This window comes from Hirundo rustica, chromosome 28 (genome assembly GCF_015227805.2).
Source record: "Hirundo rustica isolate bHirRus1 chromosome 28, bHirRus1.pri.v3, whole genome shotgun sequence".
NCBI classification, from domain to species: domain Eukaryota; kingdom Metazoa; phylum Chordata; class Aves; order Passeriformes; family Hirundinidae; genus Hirundo; species Hirundo rustica.
In genome coordinates, this window is record NC_053477.1 from 5,143,205 (window position 1) to 5,159,005 (window position 15,801).

At 47.7% G+C, this 15,801-nt stretch overlaps 1 protein-coding gene across 13 annotated transcripts in view; it reads right to left on the bottom strand.

Moving 5' to 3' along the window:
* ANK1 (ankyrin 1) overlaps nucleotides 1-15,801 on the bottom strand; it is a 55,067-nt gene that overhangs the window by 31,272 nt on the left and 7,994 nt on the right. For 10 of the 13 annotated variants that reach the window (XR_009208523.1, XR_009208522.1, XM_040087714.2 and 7 more), the window contains exon 2: nucleotides 5,687-5,779. The exons of 2 other annotated variants lie outside the window; for them this stretch is intronic. Coding sequence is in view for 9 of the 11 variants with exons in the window: in XM_040087714.2 (XP_039943648.1) it covers nucleotides 5,687-5,779 (93 nt within the window). In the remaining 2 variants the exon portion in view is untranslated. Of the gene's footprint in view, nucleotides 1-5,021; nucleotides 5,146-5,686; nucleotides 5,780-15,801 lie in introns of those variants that run through there. One more of the 13 variants, XM_058423722.1, reaches the window with a different exon arrangement.

The following is a 15,801-nucleotide window of genomic DNA, read 5'->3' on the forward strand; positions in this document are numbered from 1 at the left end:
CTTTTGCTCCCCATGCTCAGCACGTACTTTCCAGAGATGCACAGAGAGATGCAGGGCATCAGAGATCAGCAATCTGACCGCACATTCCACCAGAGAAGATGGAATAGCTCGCCTCAAACAGTAAAAGCACACCCACAGTCATATTGTGCTTGTGATGTCAGGCTGCATGATGGGACTGCCTGCCTATTGCTCAGGGCAATTCGCTCCCCAGGAAGCAGAAGCACGGGCTGGGTCACTGCCATCTCCTGAATTTCAGCGAAAGGGAGCACCGAAAGCAAGAAATGCAGAGACCCCATGGACGCAAGTAGATGTGCACATGGAGAACATACATACACATATCGCAGTCAGCACCATCCCAACTCACCCAGCCACGGACACACACGTTGCACAGTTATCAGCACTCACTAACAAGCACAAAGTGCAGCACATGCCTCATGCGCACACAGTCACTGGCTGTTTGCTCCAGAACATAGAGCAACTGCTTCCAGATGCAGAAACTGCCTCTGCTGATTTTCATTTATTTGGCATTTGCAGAGTTCCTTTCCATTCTCCTTTGCCTTCCTACCAGTTTTCCAGGAAGGAGATGTTCTGGGGGAGGGAATAAACTGCCTCACTTGTTGTTGTATACCTCTTGCACTCTTAGGTGGCTGCTAAATCCTATACACAGGCGTCATGCTCTACAGACTTGGAGACATCCAAGCCGTGAAGTGTCAGGAGGCTGCTGCCAGCAATTCTGCAAGAGAGAAGCCTCAGATCTGGACTTTGTTAAGTGCTCCGAGACCTTCTATAGTAAAAAATACAGCACAGCACGTCAGATTGCACTTCTACTCTCCTTCCCTTTCTTTTTCTTACGGAAAATTTTCTCCTGCTCGGCTGACAATCTAAATTTTTCTCTTTCTCTCTGTCCTGGTTTCAAAGTACATTTTTTTCTCATGACTCCCTCTCCTGGCCCTTAGTAGAGGCTTCTTCTGTTCCTTCTCCCAGGTGTCCTCCTGCTCTCAAAGCATTAGTGGCATTAGCCTGGAACCACACGAGCCCATTGCACTGTAGCCATGGCCAAGGCAATAAGCAAAAAGGGGAAGTCAAACCAGAGGCTCAGGCTGGATTTCAAGGGCTGCAGTCAGAGGTTTGCAAGCCTGCTGTCTCTGGCCGCAGTCAGTGTCCTGCCCTAATCTCTTCTGGCAGTGCCTGCTCTCTCACGCCCAGGGAGGAGCTCCCACCAGCTCCTGCTGCTCATCACTGATAACAAAAGGGAGGGTCTCAGCATTGCCTCCTCTTGTTAAAGGTGGCCACACTTGGCAGGAACCCACTCTGTATGAGCTGCTAAGTGCTGTAAGTAGATTATTTCCAAGTACAAATGAGTCCAGGGACTTGTGCTGATCTCGCAGTGTTTTCTGGGACAAAAACACAGTCAAGAAGCAACTCACCACACTATTCTTGTCTGGCACACACGCATCCTGCTGCTTCGCCCTCTTTACCCTGTCTGCCCACTTGTCTCTTCAGCCAAGCTGACACAAACTCATGGGGCAGCAGACAGGAGGCCCAGCAAGGAAACACCCGAAGGCTGGGCAGCACACAGTCACCCCAACAGCCAAAGAACCCCTGGACTGGCAGTGAAATGCAAACTCGAATCCTGGCACCAAGCCACATATTGCTATGGGCATCCTGTCTAGATGCTGTGGAAAGGTCCAACTCACATGACTCAGAGGTCATCCAGTTACGTGCCAGTGTCCTGGAACCTAAAGCGCTGCCAGCTGAAGGACGTGTGATAAACCCTTGCCAAGGGCAACAGCCCTTGCCATTTGCTTGGACATTTTCTTGCTCGTGATCCTCACCTTTGAGGCATTATTTCCAGCAGAAACACCAAAACCTCTGATCAGTATAGTGGTTTCTTTTTAAGTAACTGTCCAACCTAGGAATAGCTCTGCAGCCAATGCTCATTTGGACCTCTCCACCATGCAGATATCAAGTATACAGTTCTGCAGGTGATAACCCCAATCCTTTCTTATCAGATGTGAAGAATTTGTCAGTCCTTAAAACGCACTAAAAGAGCTGCTAAGATTAAGAGCAGGTAGGGATAATTCCTAGGGTCCCCGTAGGATAATCAGGGAAGATCAGGAGATTCAGCTCAAAATGCTCAGAAACAGGAGCCATACTGTCCATCTTACAGGAAGTTCCTCTCCTATCTGTACTAACACAAACTGGATGCTCTCAGTGGGCCCTGCAGTAGAAACAAAACCTACTGGCAGGTTTCTGCCTTCTGAGTAGAAGGCAGCATTCAGCAGAATACGGCATCTCCAGAGAGGCCACAGTAGCAAAGCCTCAGGCAGTCAGCCAGCAGAACACAGAGAGGCATATACTGCAAACCCAGAGGAAAGAGAAAAGCAAAAGCATTGAGAAAATGCATCCGATGAAAGGATAAATCCAAATGCTTAATTTTTATGCTTTCATCATCCTCACCCCTATCCACATGATTCAAGACAGATAAATCCATATGCCCAGTTTCTATTTTCCCATCATCCTCACCTCTGCCCACATGATTTAGCACAGGTCGGCAGATCTTAATAGGAATGATGAGCGTCAAGGCACAAGAAGTTATCTCTGAAGACACCTGCCAGATAAGTTTGTTCTCATTTCATGCACCAGCCTGAGGAAACCCTTTGTCCATGCTCCTTTCTTCTTAGTAGAGGTTTCACAACAGCCTCAAAGCACGTACCACAGAGGCGGATGGCTGATATGACCAGCAAAGTTCCCCAGAGCAGGATGCAAGGGGGAGCTGAACCATCTCGCAAGCCGGTGAATCAGAGCATGCAGGAAGTGAAAGATCTGTTCATGTTCCCATGCAAAGGATAGAGCTGGAGAAGAACTCAGCACAACTGGCAAAGAAGAAATCCCAAAGCAGAAGAAGGAGGGAAGGAAAGCCCCTGGCAGGTTCGTGGGAAGGGAAGCAACCTGTCAATTAGCACTTTTCCAGTGCTGAAGAGAGGGCAAGCTTTCCAGTGCCAGCCTCAGACTGGCCTCTCTACCATGCACAGTCCTCCACCATTACATAATAATGAGTAATGAGCTTTGGGAAAGCACATTTTTGTGCACCCTTAACAGGAGAGTAAGTTCTGGACTGTCAGTGGTGGTACAGGTCAGAGTCGAGGTTAACTCAGTCCCTGCTGAGCGTTTTCAGATACAGATGACTCTGCATTGCCATTTGGCTCCTTCCTTCCCAGATCACGGGTCCCCTTTGCTGGCTGCTCCAGCTGGAACAGGTTCAAAACTGTGAGGAGGGCAGATATCACAGATTAAGCTCTGTGCAGTTTAATCTGCGCAGAGCAAGGCAGCAAGGAGCTGCCCCTGCACATCAGACTGATCTTTCTGATAAGAAACCCCTGGTGGGCCACAGCCTACAGCTCTGTGAAAGCCTGTAGTGCCTGTATGCTGCCTAATGGATTTTCCAAGTAATGTGTTCAAGATCTTGTGCTGTCATTTGCAACTATCACTTTCCCTTTGAAGTACAATGCTGGGTCCAGCAGCAGTGGAGAGTGGAGAGTGAAACAGGGGCTGGTCCAGAGACCTGAACAGGAAAAGGAGACTAGAACATCTTTCCTTTCACACAGAGGCAAAGCGAGGAAAGAATTAACACAGCTACTGCTCCTGCCAGCTGAGGCCACGCACACCCAGGGGAAAGCTGTCACTCTCCTCTGTTGTTAGCAGGAGCCTGTGCTCTCTGCATAGCCTGAAAAAGAAAATCTATTTTTACCTCATCAAAAAATGATATAGACTGTGACTGAAGACAATACATGAGAGCTCTTGGCTCAGGCACTACACCTCTTCTAATAACATAACAACATTTACAGCTGCTGAGAGAGATGCAGCAGCACAGCAACTACTTTTTATCTCCTACTTGCCTGATGCACTACCTTTTTTGGACCGTGACATGGTTCAGGCAGGTCTGTGCAATAAACACTGGGGAGCTGAGAGGGCTCTAGCATGCTGCCAGCGCAAGGGGGGAATCAGAGAAATGCTCTGAGCTTGCCTGATGTCATCCTGGGACTAAGACACAGCTTCTGGAGCAGCCTCAACCTACTCTGGGCTCTGTCAGTGCCCTCAAGCTCAGGTGAGGTGCTGGAGTCCAGATCATACCATCAGGGTCTGCCCTGGTGCCCTGTGGAGAGGCTTCCCTCTCTTTCCTGGTGACACTTATAAACTGCTCGGGATTTCTGCAGTCTGTTCTGACTCATTCCCTACCTCTCCTCCAGCAGGACTAGTCTACACCTGCTTTGCCTGCCTGCATGAATGAAAGTGCTCAGAAGGGGTCTTTCTGCTGGGATCTGCCTGCTGGGTGGTATCACAGTACAGTCCTTGTGCTGTGGCTACTGTAGACTTTCAGCCTGAAGCCAGGCTTGCCTGGCCAGCACTTGGGGTGCAGCCTCCGGAAGCCATGCAGGGGAGAAAGCATTGACAGAAAAACACCATAAACACAGCCTGGTAATATATCTCTGCCAGCAGATCCCTGGTGAGGACATGTGAGCAAAGCTGTTGAAGCACAGCCACCTGCTCCACAGCAGAGTTAACGCAGCACTGTGCTGCGAGAGAAACATCATCCTGTGCACCTGTCCCAGGCCTCCACAGGGGTAAAACAAGAAAGGTGACAACACAGGAATCAGTATCAACATTTAACATCAAAATACTGCAAAAAACCCCCAAACTTGGGGCACCTCTCTTCTCCCAGTAAAGCAGTGGTGAGAAGGACAAGGCAAATACAGCACCCAGGTTTCAATATCAGGCACTGTCACCGGCTCCAAGGATGACCTTAGGCAAGTTACCAATGACCCAAGAAGGGCAGCAAACCCTTTCTACCAGTCTGAGGTCCACTTAGCAGCAACTGTTTGGGGAGAAGAGGCAATATCTTTGGACTGAAGTTCATATTACCAGCCAGAATATATCTAAATTCCCTTGTGTAAACCAGCTGACCTGATTTCTCTCCTTTCTTGCTGCCCAACAACCCCTGACCATGCCCAAGTACTCACCCTCAGGTAATACATGCATGTCATCACTGCAGGAGAAGGTCAGCTCACCCTGGACAGCCAGGGTCTGCAGCTCTGATCAACCCACTTATGATGAATGCTGCAGCCAAACCAAGCATGAGCAGGCTGGAAGAGGTTTATCAGCAGCAGGACTGCACCCTATCACCACTCACACACCTGACTGCAAGCCAGCACAACAAGGAAGCTCCTGTCTGGAGTCTGGAGATTACGGGTTGTCCCACGTCAGGAACCTGGGGAGAGTTGCCAGGCTGGGCACAGTGTTTAGTGGACATCGTGTCTGAGCCACACTTCATAAACATGTCTACGAGCTGTAAACAGCAAGGAACCCATGTGCATAAACCCTCTATTCAAATAGTACAAGGGAAGATGAAACTTCAGCAATGTAAAGCAAAATGAAACAGCTCTGTGGCCAGAACCACACTGTCTCTTGGTCTGTGCCACACTGAGTAGGCTGGGCTGAAGACAGTGAGCAGAAGACCTCGGGTTTTTCACAGGTCCCTGCAGACCTTGGCTGGGCACAGTCCCAAATGGAGGACACCGAGATGGAACCGAAGTGGCAAATGAGGTCTAGTGACAGCAGCTCCAGGCTCTTTGTAGGGCCTAGAGCCCACTACAATAAAATGAACGCGCCCCTTCCCCCCTTCTACCTGCACAGCAGACTCCTGCTCCAGCATCCCTTCAGGAGATCCTTGCTTGCAGCAAGAAGGCAAGGGGTCCACAGTAGTTGGTGCATGCCCTCTCTGAAAGATACGCAAGGGAGTCACACCAATTGTCCAAAGGAACAGACCTCCTGGAGACCGCTCCCGTCCCACCCTTTCCTTGTTCTCCAGCTGAGAGTGACCCTGCAGAGCAACCATCGCCTGGCTGGCAGGAGTCATCCCTCTTGCTAGTGCTTTGTCTATCCCATCTTGGCTCCAGATGCTAAACTGGGGCCAGCCTGGCAAAGGACTTGGGGCGCTGCAGGGAAGACACACAGCTTGGTTTCTATTTCCAGCTACCATTTATCTGTCCCTTTTGGCCAGTTACAGGGTCAAGAAGGCCAAGGTGCTTCCAGCGAGGCACTGGGGCCAAACCAGTGAATGCACAGCCATGAGGTGATCACACCTGGAAAGGCCGGGGCTGTATTCAGATAAATACAGCTTGTGACATTTGCAGCTTTGAGAAAGAAACAACTGCTTTGCCAGCTGTATCTCTCTAGGGAATTCCTATAAAACAGCCCAGCCCACCACTAGAAAAGCTTATATGAGCTGAGAGGCAGGAAAAGGAGATCAACAGAACATGTTAGGATGGCAAAATGCTTTGCATTACCTAGAAACTGAGATTTTTATACTGAGCAAAGACCAAGTTTAGCATTAGAGCAAAGCAGAGTCCTTACCTCAGTCTAGGGAAAACACCTTCCCTTGGTCCAGAGTTATTCAGCACTTCATTGACAGTCTAGATTCCCTCTGATATTTGAAATGGAACGGACTCCACCTTCAGTTCAGGTAGAGCTCAAATGTTTGTTACCAAAAGGATGGGCACTGCAACTGCTGGCTGGCTGGCACACTATATTTGTTCTAAAAAGTGCCACTGCTCTGAACCTCCAGTGTCTATCAGTGCCTCAGATCCTGCTTCCGCTTCCCTCAGCTCTGTAGTTGCATGTCATGAATGCAAACACAAGTCCACATTCTGACACAGGCTGTTACCAGCCAGAGCTCATGAACTGATTCAAAGTTTCTCCCTCATCATAATGCAAACTTTCTCCAGATCCTGCATCCACCAGGAGAGTGTATACACTTGACAAAGCCCTAACCTGTGCTCTACAATCCAGCTGGGCTTATCTCCTAGCACACCTCAGGAAAAAGCAGCGTTACACTGCCCATGAGATTGCATCCTTCACCCCTCTCATTTTGAGATTCGGTTTGGCTTTGCTTTGTGCAGCTTCTGGCACTGGTGACTTTCATAAAGCCAGGACAGGGAAACTCAAGCATGGGACAATCCCCAGGGCAGCCAACCTTTTTGCCAGTCTCAGACTGGCTCAGTCCTAGAGATTTTTGGCAATCCGGTGATGCCTCATACCCTCCACAAGGATGGAGAGGGGACAGGTAAGCCCTGTACAATGCCAGAAGGAACATGGAGCTCACCTTTGCCTCTGGCACAGGACTCCCTTATGCACACCCCTTGCCCACAGCCGCAGCAGGGCGCAAGGAAGGAAGGCCTGTGACTGCAGGGTAGGAAGCAGCTGTGGTGACTGTGGAGTTTGGAATGGTGACTACATGGTGCTATGGCAGACATGATAAGATAGAATTGCCCCGGGTCCCCACCACCGAGGCGGAACCTTTTTACCACGGTGAGGAATGAGAGAACTGTCTAAATACAACACGTCTGCAGGTCACAGCTCCTCTGACAAGAGAAATATTACCATTAGGTATGGTCCTGGCAAGTCTGGCCAAGCCACAAAGTCTGTGCTTCCCCCTAAGACCTGGAGTTTTGCCTGCAACTTCCCCACAGCTCAGAGCTCAGGTCACTGAGATATCCTCAGCTGTTTGTGGCATCCACATAGATTGGCAGGTCACTGGCTGCAGCAGACCCATGGACCTTGAGGCAACTCTATGGAGTTCACAGCATAAATATTACTATTGGTCACATACCTACAGCTCTAGAAGTAAAGGCGATTTCAGGAGCATGAGTGAAGGGTATCCTGGGAGGTGGGAGGTACCTGTTTTCTCCCTTCCCTGAAGACAGGGGAGAACAGAGCACTTTGCCCTGAGTATGTAACACAGTAAAATCCGTTTCTTTCCCAGGCTGTTTGTGAAGCTGGTGCAGGCTCCATCTATAAGAAAACTGCTCTCTTTGCTCCATTAATTGCTGACCCTTGTTAATTGTAATTTCCTGAACACTTCCCATTAGTGCCTCTAATAGGTCTCATTCACCCATTACTTCCTCACCTGAGGCATCTCCAGAAGTTCCCCCTAGCTGTAGGCGGGTGAGTTGCATGAATCAGGGGTGAAAACTCATACCTCAGAGCAACTAGCTTTACTAGCAGTTTGTCACCATTATCTTGCCTGTTATATCTAACGGGAACACCTCGGCAGTTCTCGAGACACCAACACTATGGTCACAATCCTGTCTGAGAAATCAGAGGCTGTGAGAGCTTGAAAAATAACAAATACGACTCCAAATAATGAACAGCTTTTCATTCCAAAAGTTCTTTCCATTTTCATGAAAACACCTCAAAAAAATAAGGTCTCAGGCAGTTCCCTAGCACTTACCTGTTTCCAGATGCTGAACTGATATTGTCTGGGTTGCTCATTCCCCAAAATTTTATTCTGTGTCCTCTAGTTAGTGACATCCCAGCATATGATTGTCACCATAAAGGCTTCAGAGACAAATGAAGGTGGACGCAGTGTCATGTTGTACTCACAAAAGCTAGCACAGAGTTAAACTGGGGCTCTGCAAAGGGACATTATTTACACTAGAAAAAAAACAGGAATATTGTCTAAAAAAGAGCAAGTTCATATTGAGAAGTGACCAAGAATTACAGTGAATAATATGGAATAACAACCTCTGGGCACCCCTGTGGGCTTTAGGGATTTTGCCAGATTCTAGTATTCTCTTAAGTGCTGTTCCCTGGATTCTATAATACTTATCACACCCACATGAAAACTAATTTCTCCCTCTGCTATCCTGAGACAGGTCCTGGGATGAGACTAATCATCCCTGCTGCCTCAGTGCCATTGCATTCCTGGTTCACACCTGAGATTAAAATGTTGAATTCCAGCAGCAACTGCAGACAGAGTCAGGAGCAAAGAGAAGCTCTGTCAGAAATGTAGAAGGCAGAGGTCTCTGAAGAGAACTAGTCTTTCAGCTAGAAAGAGCCTTTTTTTTTTTTTTTTTTTTTTTTTTTTTTTTTTTTTTTTTTTTTTTTTCCCCCCAAGATACAAAGTTTTGCCTCTGACCTTCGGCGACTCTTCAGCTGTGTGATGATGTAGCTGTGAAGGAATGCAAGGCTCCTTCCTCGGTTTTGGTATCTGCCATGTAACCAGAGAAGCAACTACCCAGAACCAGGCACTTGCTGGCTGCTGCCAGTCTGTCCTCAGCTGTTCTTCCTTTCATTTAAGGAATGAGGAGTGTAATGTGTGCAGCAGAGAACCTTAAACACATCACCTTGGACAAGAGTAAATAACATAAAAATGGGCTTTAATATTATGAGGAAGCTGTAAGGTGCCTTTGCACAGGGAAAGAAACACAGCCCCTCCTGAACTCAGCCTCTTGAGAAATGATGCCAGGTTGAGTCCAGGGCTGCAGCCACTGAAGGAAGCTGCTCGCCTCTGAGCACTTGCAGTACCCTCCTGGTGCAAGGACATGGATACACACGGGTTCACCTTACTCCAGCATGTCCCCCTTCTCCTTAGAGGGGGAAACACTCCCTGTGCTCCGTTCCTCTGCTGAGGCTCCCAGGACCAGCCAGGTTCCCTGGTTCCAGTCAGCAAGCTATTAGCTCAGGAAACGTCAATGTACTTTTAAAGCTGAGTCAACAACAGAAGCTAAATAATTTAAATGTTTAGCAATTCTGCTACTGCTCCTCAGCCATGGATCACAGCAGGTACACAGAAAAAGAGTGGCGCTGTCAGGCCACTTCTTCCTGTTGGGAGAGCGCAGTGGTGATGCACGCATAAATAAGTGGATAAGGATGCTCTGCAGAGCTGGGATGGATGGTGCAGCTCAGAGCAGCCAGCCCTCAGCACATTACACAGCTGAGGCTTTGCTTTCCTGCGGTGTTTGGCTTCTGGCATGATGATTCGTGACTTCACAGGAAGTCCATAGGTGCTGCTGGTGCTCAGCTTCCAAAGTGCTGGAATCATCAGCCGTGAGCAACAGAGGAAGCATGTGAGGGGTCCACACCAACATCTGCTCCTCACCTTTCCATCTGAGGAGGAGCTGTGCAATGTGATGTGGTGGGAGGGGGACAAAGATTTGCTGTACACAGATATTCCAGCCCTTGCTCTCTAGCTGCCTCTCCATCTCCTTTGCTGTTGGGGGGGCTGACAGGGAAGCCAATTTACAGGTACTTCTCCCAAACCAGTCTAAAAACTGGCATGCAGAAGCACAGAACAAATGAAAAGAAGCCCAATGGACTGGGTGTGCAAAGCTCAGCAGCTATTACAAATAAGAAATCTCTTTCTGTCATTGCCTTGATCTAAGAAACCATTTCCTGATCATTTATCCGATCAGAACTATTTAATCTGTGAGATTCCCAAAGGAAATTCAGAAATAAAAATTGAATAGATCTTCTTAATGTTGTGTTTCTTGAACTGTGCACTGTTGCCTCCAAAGGCATGACTTCGGAGGTGAAGCACACTGCTCTCTTACTCCAAGAGACAGCTGCCTTGTACCAGCACAACCACAATTTAGTTCTTGGAGAGGAAGCAGTCTAAGCCCAAACCAAGATATTTCAGCAGCCTTTTGCCCCTCCCGGCACACATACTGAGCAGACGGACAGCTTCACAGCATGGGCCTCTCTGGCATCTTACCACGACTTAGCAAGTGTTCTTTTTGCTCGTCATTTGAACAAGCCAGGCAACAAAACTGAAAATGTCATCACACTGATTTATCTTATTTATGCTTATTCAAGCATAAAAACTCAGAAAGTCAGATTCTCAGAGTGAAGACAAGAAAGAGCTGCAAAGCTCCCAAAGGAAAGGAACACTCATGTCCCATTGTTTATGCTACAGGTTAGTAGTGTGCTATCCTGGCTGCAAAGAGGATATCTGCACAGATGAAATTGTTCAGCAACCTCTGCATCCAGCTCTTATCCAGTTGACCAGCACACATCTCACCCACAGGATTAGCACTCACTTGTTTGACCCCTCTCAGAGACTAGGCAGTTCTGAGAGCAAAAAGCATCACCTAACTCAGCCTGAATCTGAAAATTTCCAGTTCTGGGAACTCAGAATTTGGTATTATGCCCACAATATGGGCCAAGGGCAAATCACTTCTTAATTACTGCTCATGGTGGAGATTTCAGCTTTCATTCAGACAGGCACCAATCTGAAAGATGTAGGCAAGACTCTTCTCAAGCTGCAGCTAATCCACCCCAGCTATTGATCCTGTTGAATTCACTGCTGTAACTGCAAGTCTACAGATAACTGAGAGATGCCTAAATGTTATGCCTGTTTGGGAATCTCAAGACCTAGAGACTTCCATCACTTGGCTGCAGTGCATGCCTGGAGGCGGCAGAGACTGACCTCCTGTGAGAGAAGATGAATGCACAGTCCCCACTTGGCAGGCTGGACTCTGCTCCTCTTGGAAAGAAATCTGCTTTGCTCCTGAGCATTAAGCCAGAGAGCAAGAACTCAGATCTTGCCCCACACCTTTATTCTCACAACACAAGGTGTTCCTGAGGTCTGCACTGTACCTAAATACCACAGCCTGTACCCAAATGATCTTGCTCTGTCAGTTCAAGCAGTTTGACAAAATATTTTCTCCTTTAGTATGCAGTGGCCAACAGCACTGAGATCACAAGTCAGGGTTTGTATTTATTTGCTATTTACAACTTCGTATGTATTGCTGCGACAGCACAAGGAATAGGCAGGGTGCTCAGAATTACCTGCTTTCCTCATCAGACCACCCATCGGCCTCAGCTGCCTATCTGCACACACACACACACACACCCACACACCACCCCCCACTCCTCCCACCCACTGAAGGACATCTACTATGTGCATGCCCAAATAAGTCACACATGTGCCTGTCCCCTCTGCAGATATTGGCTGGAGATGCTAGAGTCACCCAAATGAGTAATGTGCACAGAACAGCAATGAATTCTCAAGGGGCCATTTTACAGCACACAAGGAGGAGAATGGGGCATTTTGCCTAGGACACACAGCTTGACAGACTCACAGTGAGGATCAACAGCAGCCCCTTGACTGTGCTGCTGTAGCATGCTACCCACACAGACCTATATCATATTTTCATAGTGTTTAAAGCTCAGCTTTATGTTCACTCCTGAAAATCCACTGTATCCAGCATATCTGCAGCTGCATGGGGGGTAGAAGAGGCATCTGAGACTGACATCCCAAGGGTAGGCTCACTGTAGCGATTTTGGGCTCCTACAGAGTCAGCAGTTGAAACAGGGCTCAATGCTCCGCTCCCTTGAGAGCCAGCGGAGAGAAACGAGCATATTTTAGGGTATAATTCAGCTGACCTACTTCCTCATGTGGCATAGCATGGGAAGGACTCCCTCCTCCTCTCCCAGACTGGAGGGAGCTGAGGTGAGCATTTCAGACACAGAGATCTGCATCACACTGGGCTGGGGCAGACCCTCCCCTCACACAGCATGATGCCCACCATGGCACTGACGTGAGAAGAGCAGCCCCACTCTGCCCAACACACCCGGCAGCAAAATCCCATCCCAGAAACATCCAAATCCTCTCAGCTGCTGTTGCCATGGTAACACCAGAGCCAGGCTCCACCAGCCTTTGATGTTCAGATCTGCTCAAAGCGTGCAAAATGTTTGAAGTGTGAAAAATGCCATTTGGAAGCTGGGGAGCTGTGTGGAAGAGCACCTGGCTGTCCTGAAGATGGAAGGCCCTCCAGGGAGAAAGTATTAATGGTGTCCAGCACCACTTCATCTTCTGCCACAACCCGTCACTACCAGCATGCTGCTGCTTCTGTGCCCCAGCTCACCCACTTAAGGGAGTTTAATATTTAACATCAGACAAGTGCCATTTCACAGGGTAATTTGGGTTATTAATAAAAAAATCCCCCTTCCTCCTAATGACGGAAAACAGGATGCTGGTACTTCATTTTATCAGTGCTGGGAGCTGTGTCCCACGAGAGTGCTGGCCCCAGAGCCAATAACAGGGAATCTGGGAAGGGATGAACAGCCAGAACAGCCAGCAGAGCCAAGTAAGATGCAGCACAACACGATCCACATCTTCCATTGTATCACAGCAGAGAGGAGGAAGTAATTCCGTGTGACACTCAAATCCTGCCAACCACAGGAGGAGCTGGTGGTCTGATCCCCTCTCCAGGAGTGCACAGGAGTGTCCTGCATAGCAAGCACACCCCTGAGCTTATGACTACAGAATTGCTTACCTTACAAAATTAACACTCTTGTAGCATTTAGCACTCTGATTCCCTGAGGATTTGCAAAAAAACTGCTGCCAGTGCCAGGAAATGCTTGACACTGACGCTGTATCCACCTACCTTACTGAGCTGCCAGTTCAGGGTGGTTCACTTCAAGCCAAGAAGTTCAGAAATGTAGGGGCAGAGAGAAAGGTTTGACAGATCTGAGGGATTTTTATGCCAGGCTTCTGACAGAATTTGCTATACAATATGAAACACAGAAACCTGAAGTAGTTTCCTACTTCAGAGGATAGTCTCTCTTCTACACAGAGAACATGTGTCCTGCACTCTGTCATTCTCACCGCTTTCATTTTAAGATTCAGCCTACTCCACAGCTGCAAAGTTTCCTTGTATTCTTTCACCCTCTTGTTAAACTAGTGATCCCATATGCAGAGTAAGAGGAGGCAGCCTTCAGCAGACTACAGAAATGCTACAGAGAGTGCTAGGAGCTGGGGAAACAAGTGGCTTGAAAGAAACAGAATGCAGTTACCTAAGAAAGATATTTGCTGACCAGAAGAGTCAGTTCATGCACAGAAACACTTTATTGTCAGAAGCATCGTAGCATCTTTGACAGCAACTATAGAGGATGCTGGATATCAGGCTCACAAAAGCAGTTCAACCTAAAACTTTAGATTTCCTCCTCTTAACTTCTTGAGGGAGCCTAAGTATCTGCTTTACGGAGACTACTAAGTCTGTGCCTGTCTGTGAATGGAATTAAACAGTACAGAAATCCCACTATTTCTTCTTTTGACTTCTTCAAGTTCTTTTCAACAGAAAAGACAAGCCATTTTCACCTGCCAGCAGGCAGAGACTGAGAAACCATTTTGGCTAGCATGCCCTCTGTGGCAGATATGTGAGGGTACCAGTTCTGTTACAGCTGCTTTGCTGTGTTACCTGCTGACCATGGTTTGCTGAAAGCCTCCAGCATTTTACTCTGTCTTCCTACTTTATTGCAACCCTTAGTGTCTCTCCAGAGGCATAACATCCTCCAAACATGTTTTCATGCATGTTTATTCATGCTGGTCTTTAAAAACACAGCTAAAATAGGTCCGTGTTTTCAGAGTTGGGCACTCAAAGAGATTCCTTGATTCTTTGTTTTTGGCACCTCCCAATCAGATCACCGGCAAGTCATAGACCACTTTTAATGTAAATGCAAAAATTATATATATCTATTTTCCAGGCACTTTTTGTCATTAAAAAAGCCTAATATTATCCCAGCAACCTGCTGGCAAATCTTGGCAGTAAACAGCAGACAGCTTGAGGGTGGGGAGCTGACTGCAGCAGCTGCAGCTCCAGAAAAAGGACAAAAATCATGTTACGTGCTTAATTTGTGGTGTTTGTTTTTTTCCCCAGAATTCTCCAAAGAACAGTAAAGGAAACTCTGAAGCCTCTTCCTCTTTTGATCTTCCCCGCCCCCCCCCCCCCCACCCCCCGGTGTGTTTTGCAATAGGTTTTTACTGTCAAGAACAAACTACAGGTTCATATCTCATTATGGTGCATTTTCTCCAAGCAAAATGCTGCATTTATTCTGAAAAAAAAAGAGAGAAAAACCACACCACCTCTGCAGAGAAAAAGTCTGTTAAGACTAAAGCACTCAGTATGCAATGCCCCTTCTCAGTGATGAACATTATCTCCCAGCTTCATGAGGAAGTTGCATCACTATTGCAGCTGTGAGCAGAGCCTCTCAATCAGCTACTCCAAGTGTCTTCACAGCTTTCTTAGCTCTAAGGCATGACTTTAAAGCAAAGAGAATTAGTGAAAGATGTCAGCTCCTCTTCCCAAATATCTTCAATTTATCCACAGTGTCTGGCTATACAGAAAAGGCAGAATAAATGTCCCTCATTGACACTGTGCTGAAAATGATGGTGGTGCCACACAATGTGCTGAGAGGTCCTGAAGGCAAGTGCTGCTGATCCCTGTGAAATGTTGTCAGGAGACAGCAAATGCTGCTGCCTCACATTTCGCATGGAGAAGAAGGTGGTTTTGCTATGCCTAACTGAGCTGCTGCTGGCCTTGGAGGACTTCCCTGACAGGTCTGAGAAGCACATGTCACCGCTAGCAGGGATGAGTTCTCAAGTTATGAAAAGCAGTTTTGCTAATTCAGTACTGGTGGGCAACAGATACTTTATACTTTTGCCCTGTGATACTGCAGCTCCTCTTACTGCAATCTCAGCTCCACAGCCATTTGACAGCAGGCTGACAGGAAGTATTTCTTCCCAGTCCTCACAGAAAGGAGGGTCAGCCTGCTGGCCATGGTGCTGCTCTTTAACAGGAGCACGTTGCTACGCATCAGTGCAGTGGCACGATCCAAGCTGTATGTAAGGAGTGCTGCCATGCCATGCTCCACTGAGAAATTCTTGCTTGGACCAAGCCTACTGTCACGGTGAGCTGAGATGATTCTGCCAGGAAAAGAGCTGAAGAATGAAAAAGTATAGAAAATTAAAGCCTTCAGGACAAATCCTGCTCCCATGCAGGCATCTCCTAGCAAAGCACATTCTCATGGTATTTATCTTATTCTTTGGTGTTGTAATCAACAAGTCCTGGGAAAGACACAACGCTCCTCATTCCAAGCATGGCATCATGAATGGACTCAATACACTGCATTTCCTGCAGAGTATCTGGACACCTTAGTTTGCTGGAGAAATGACACTGT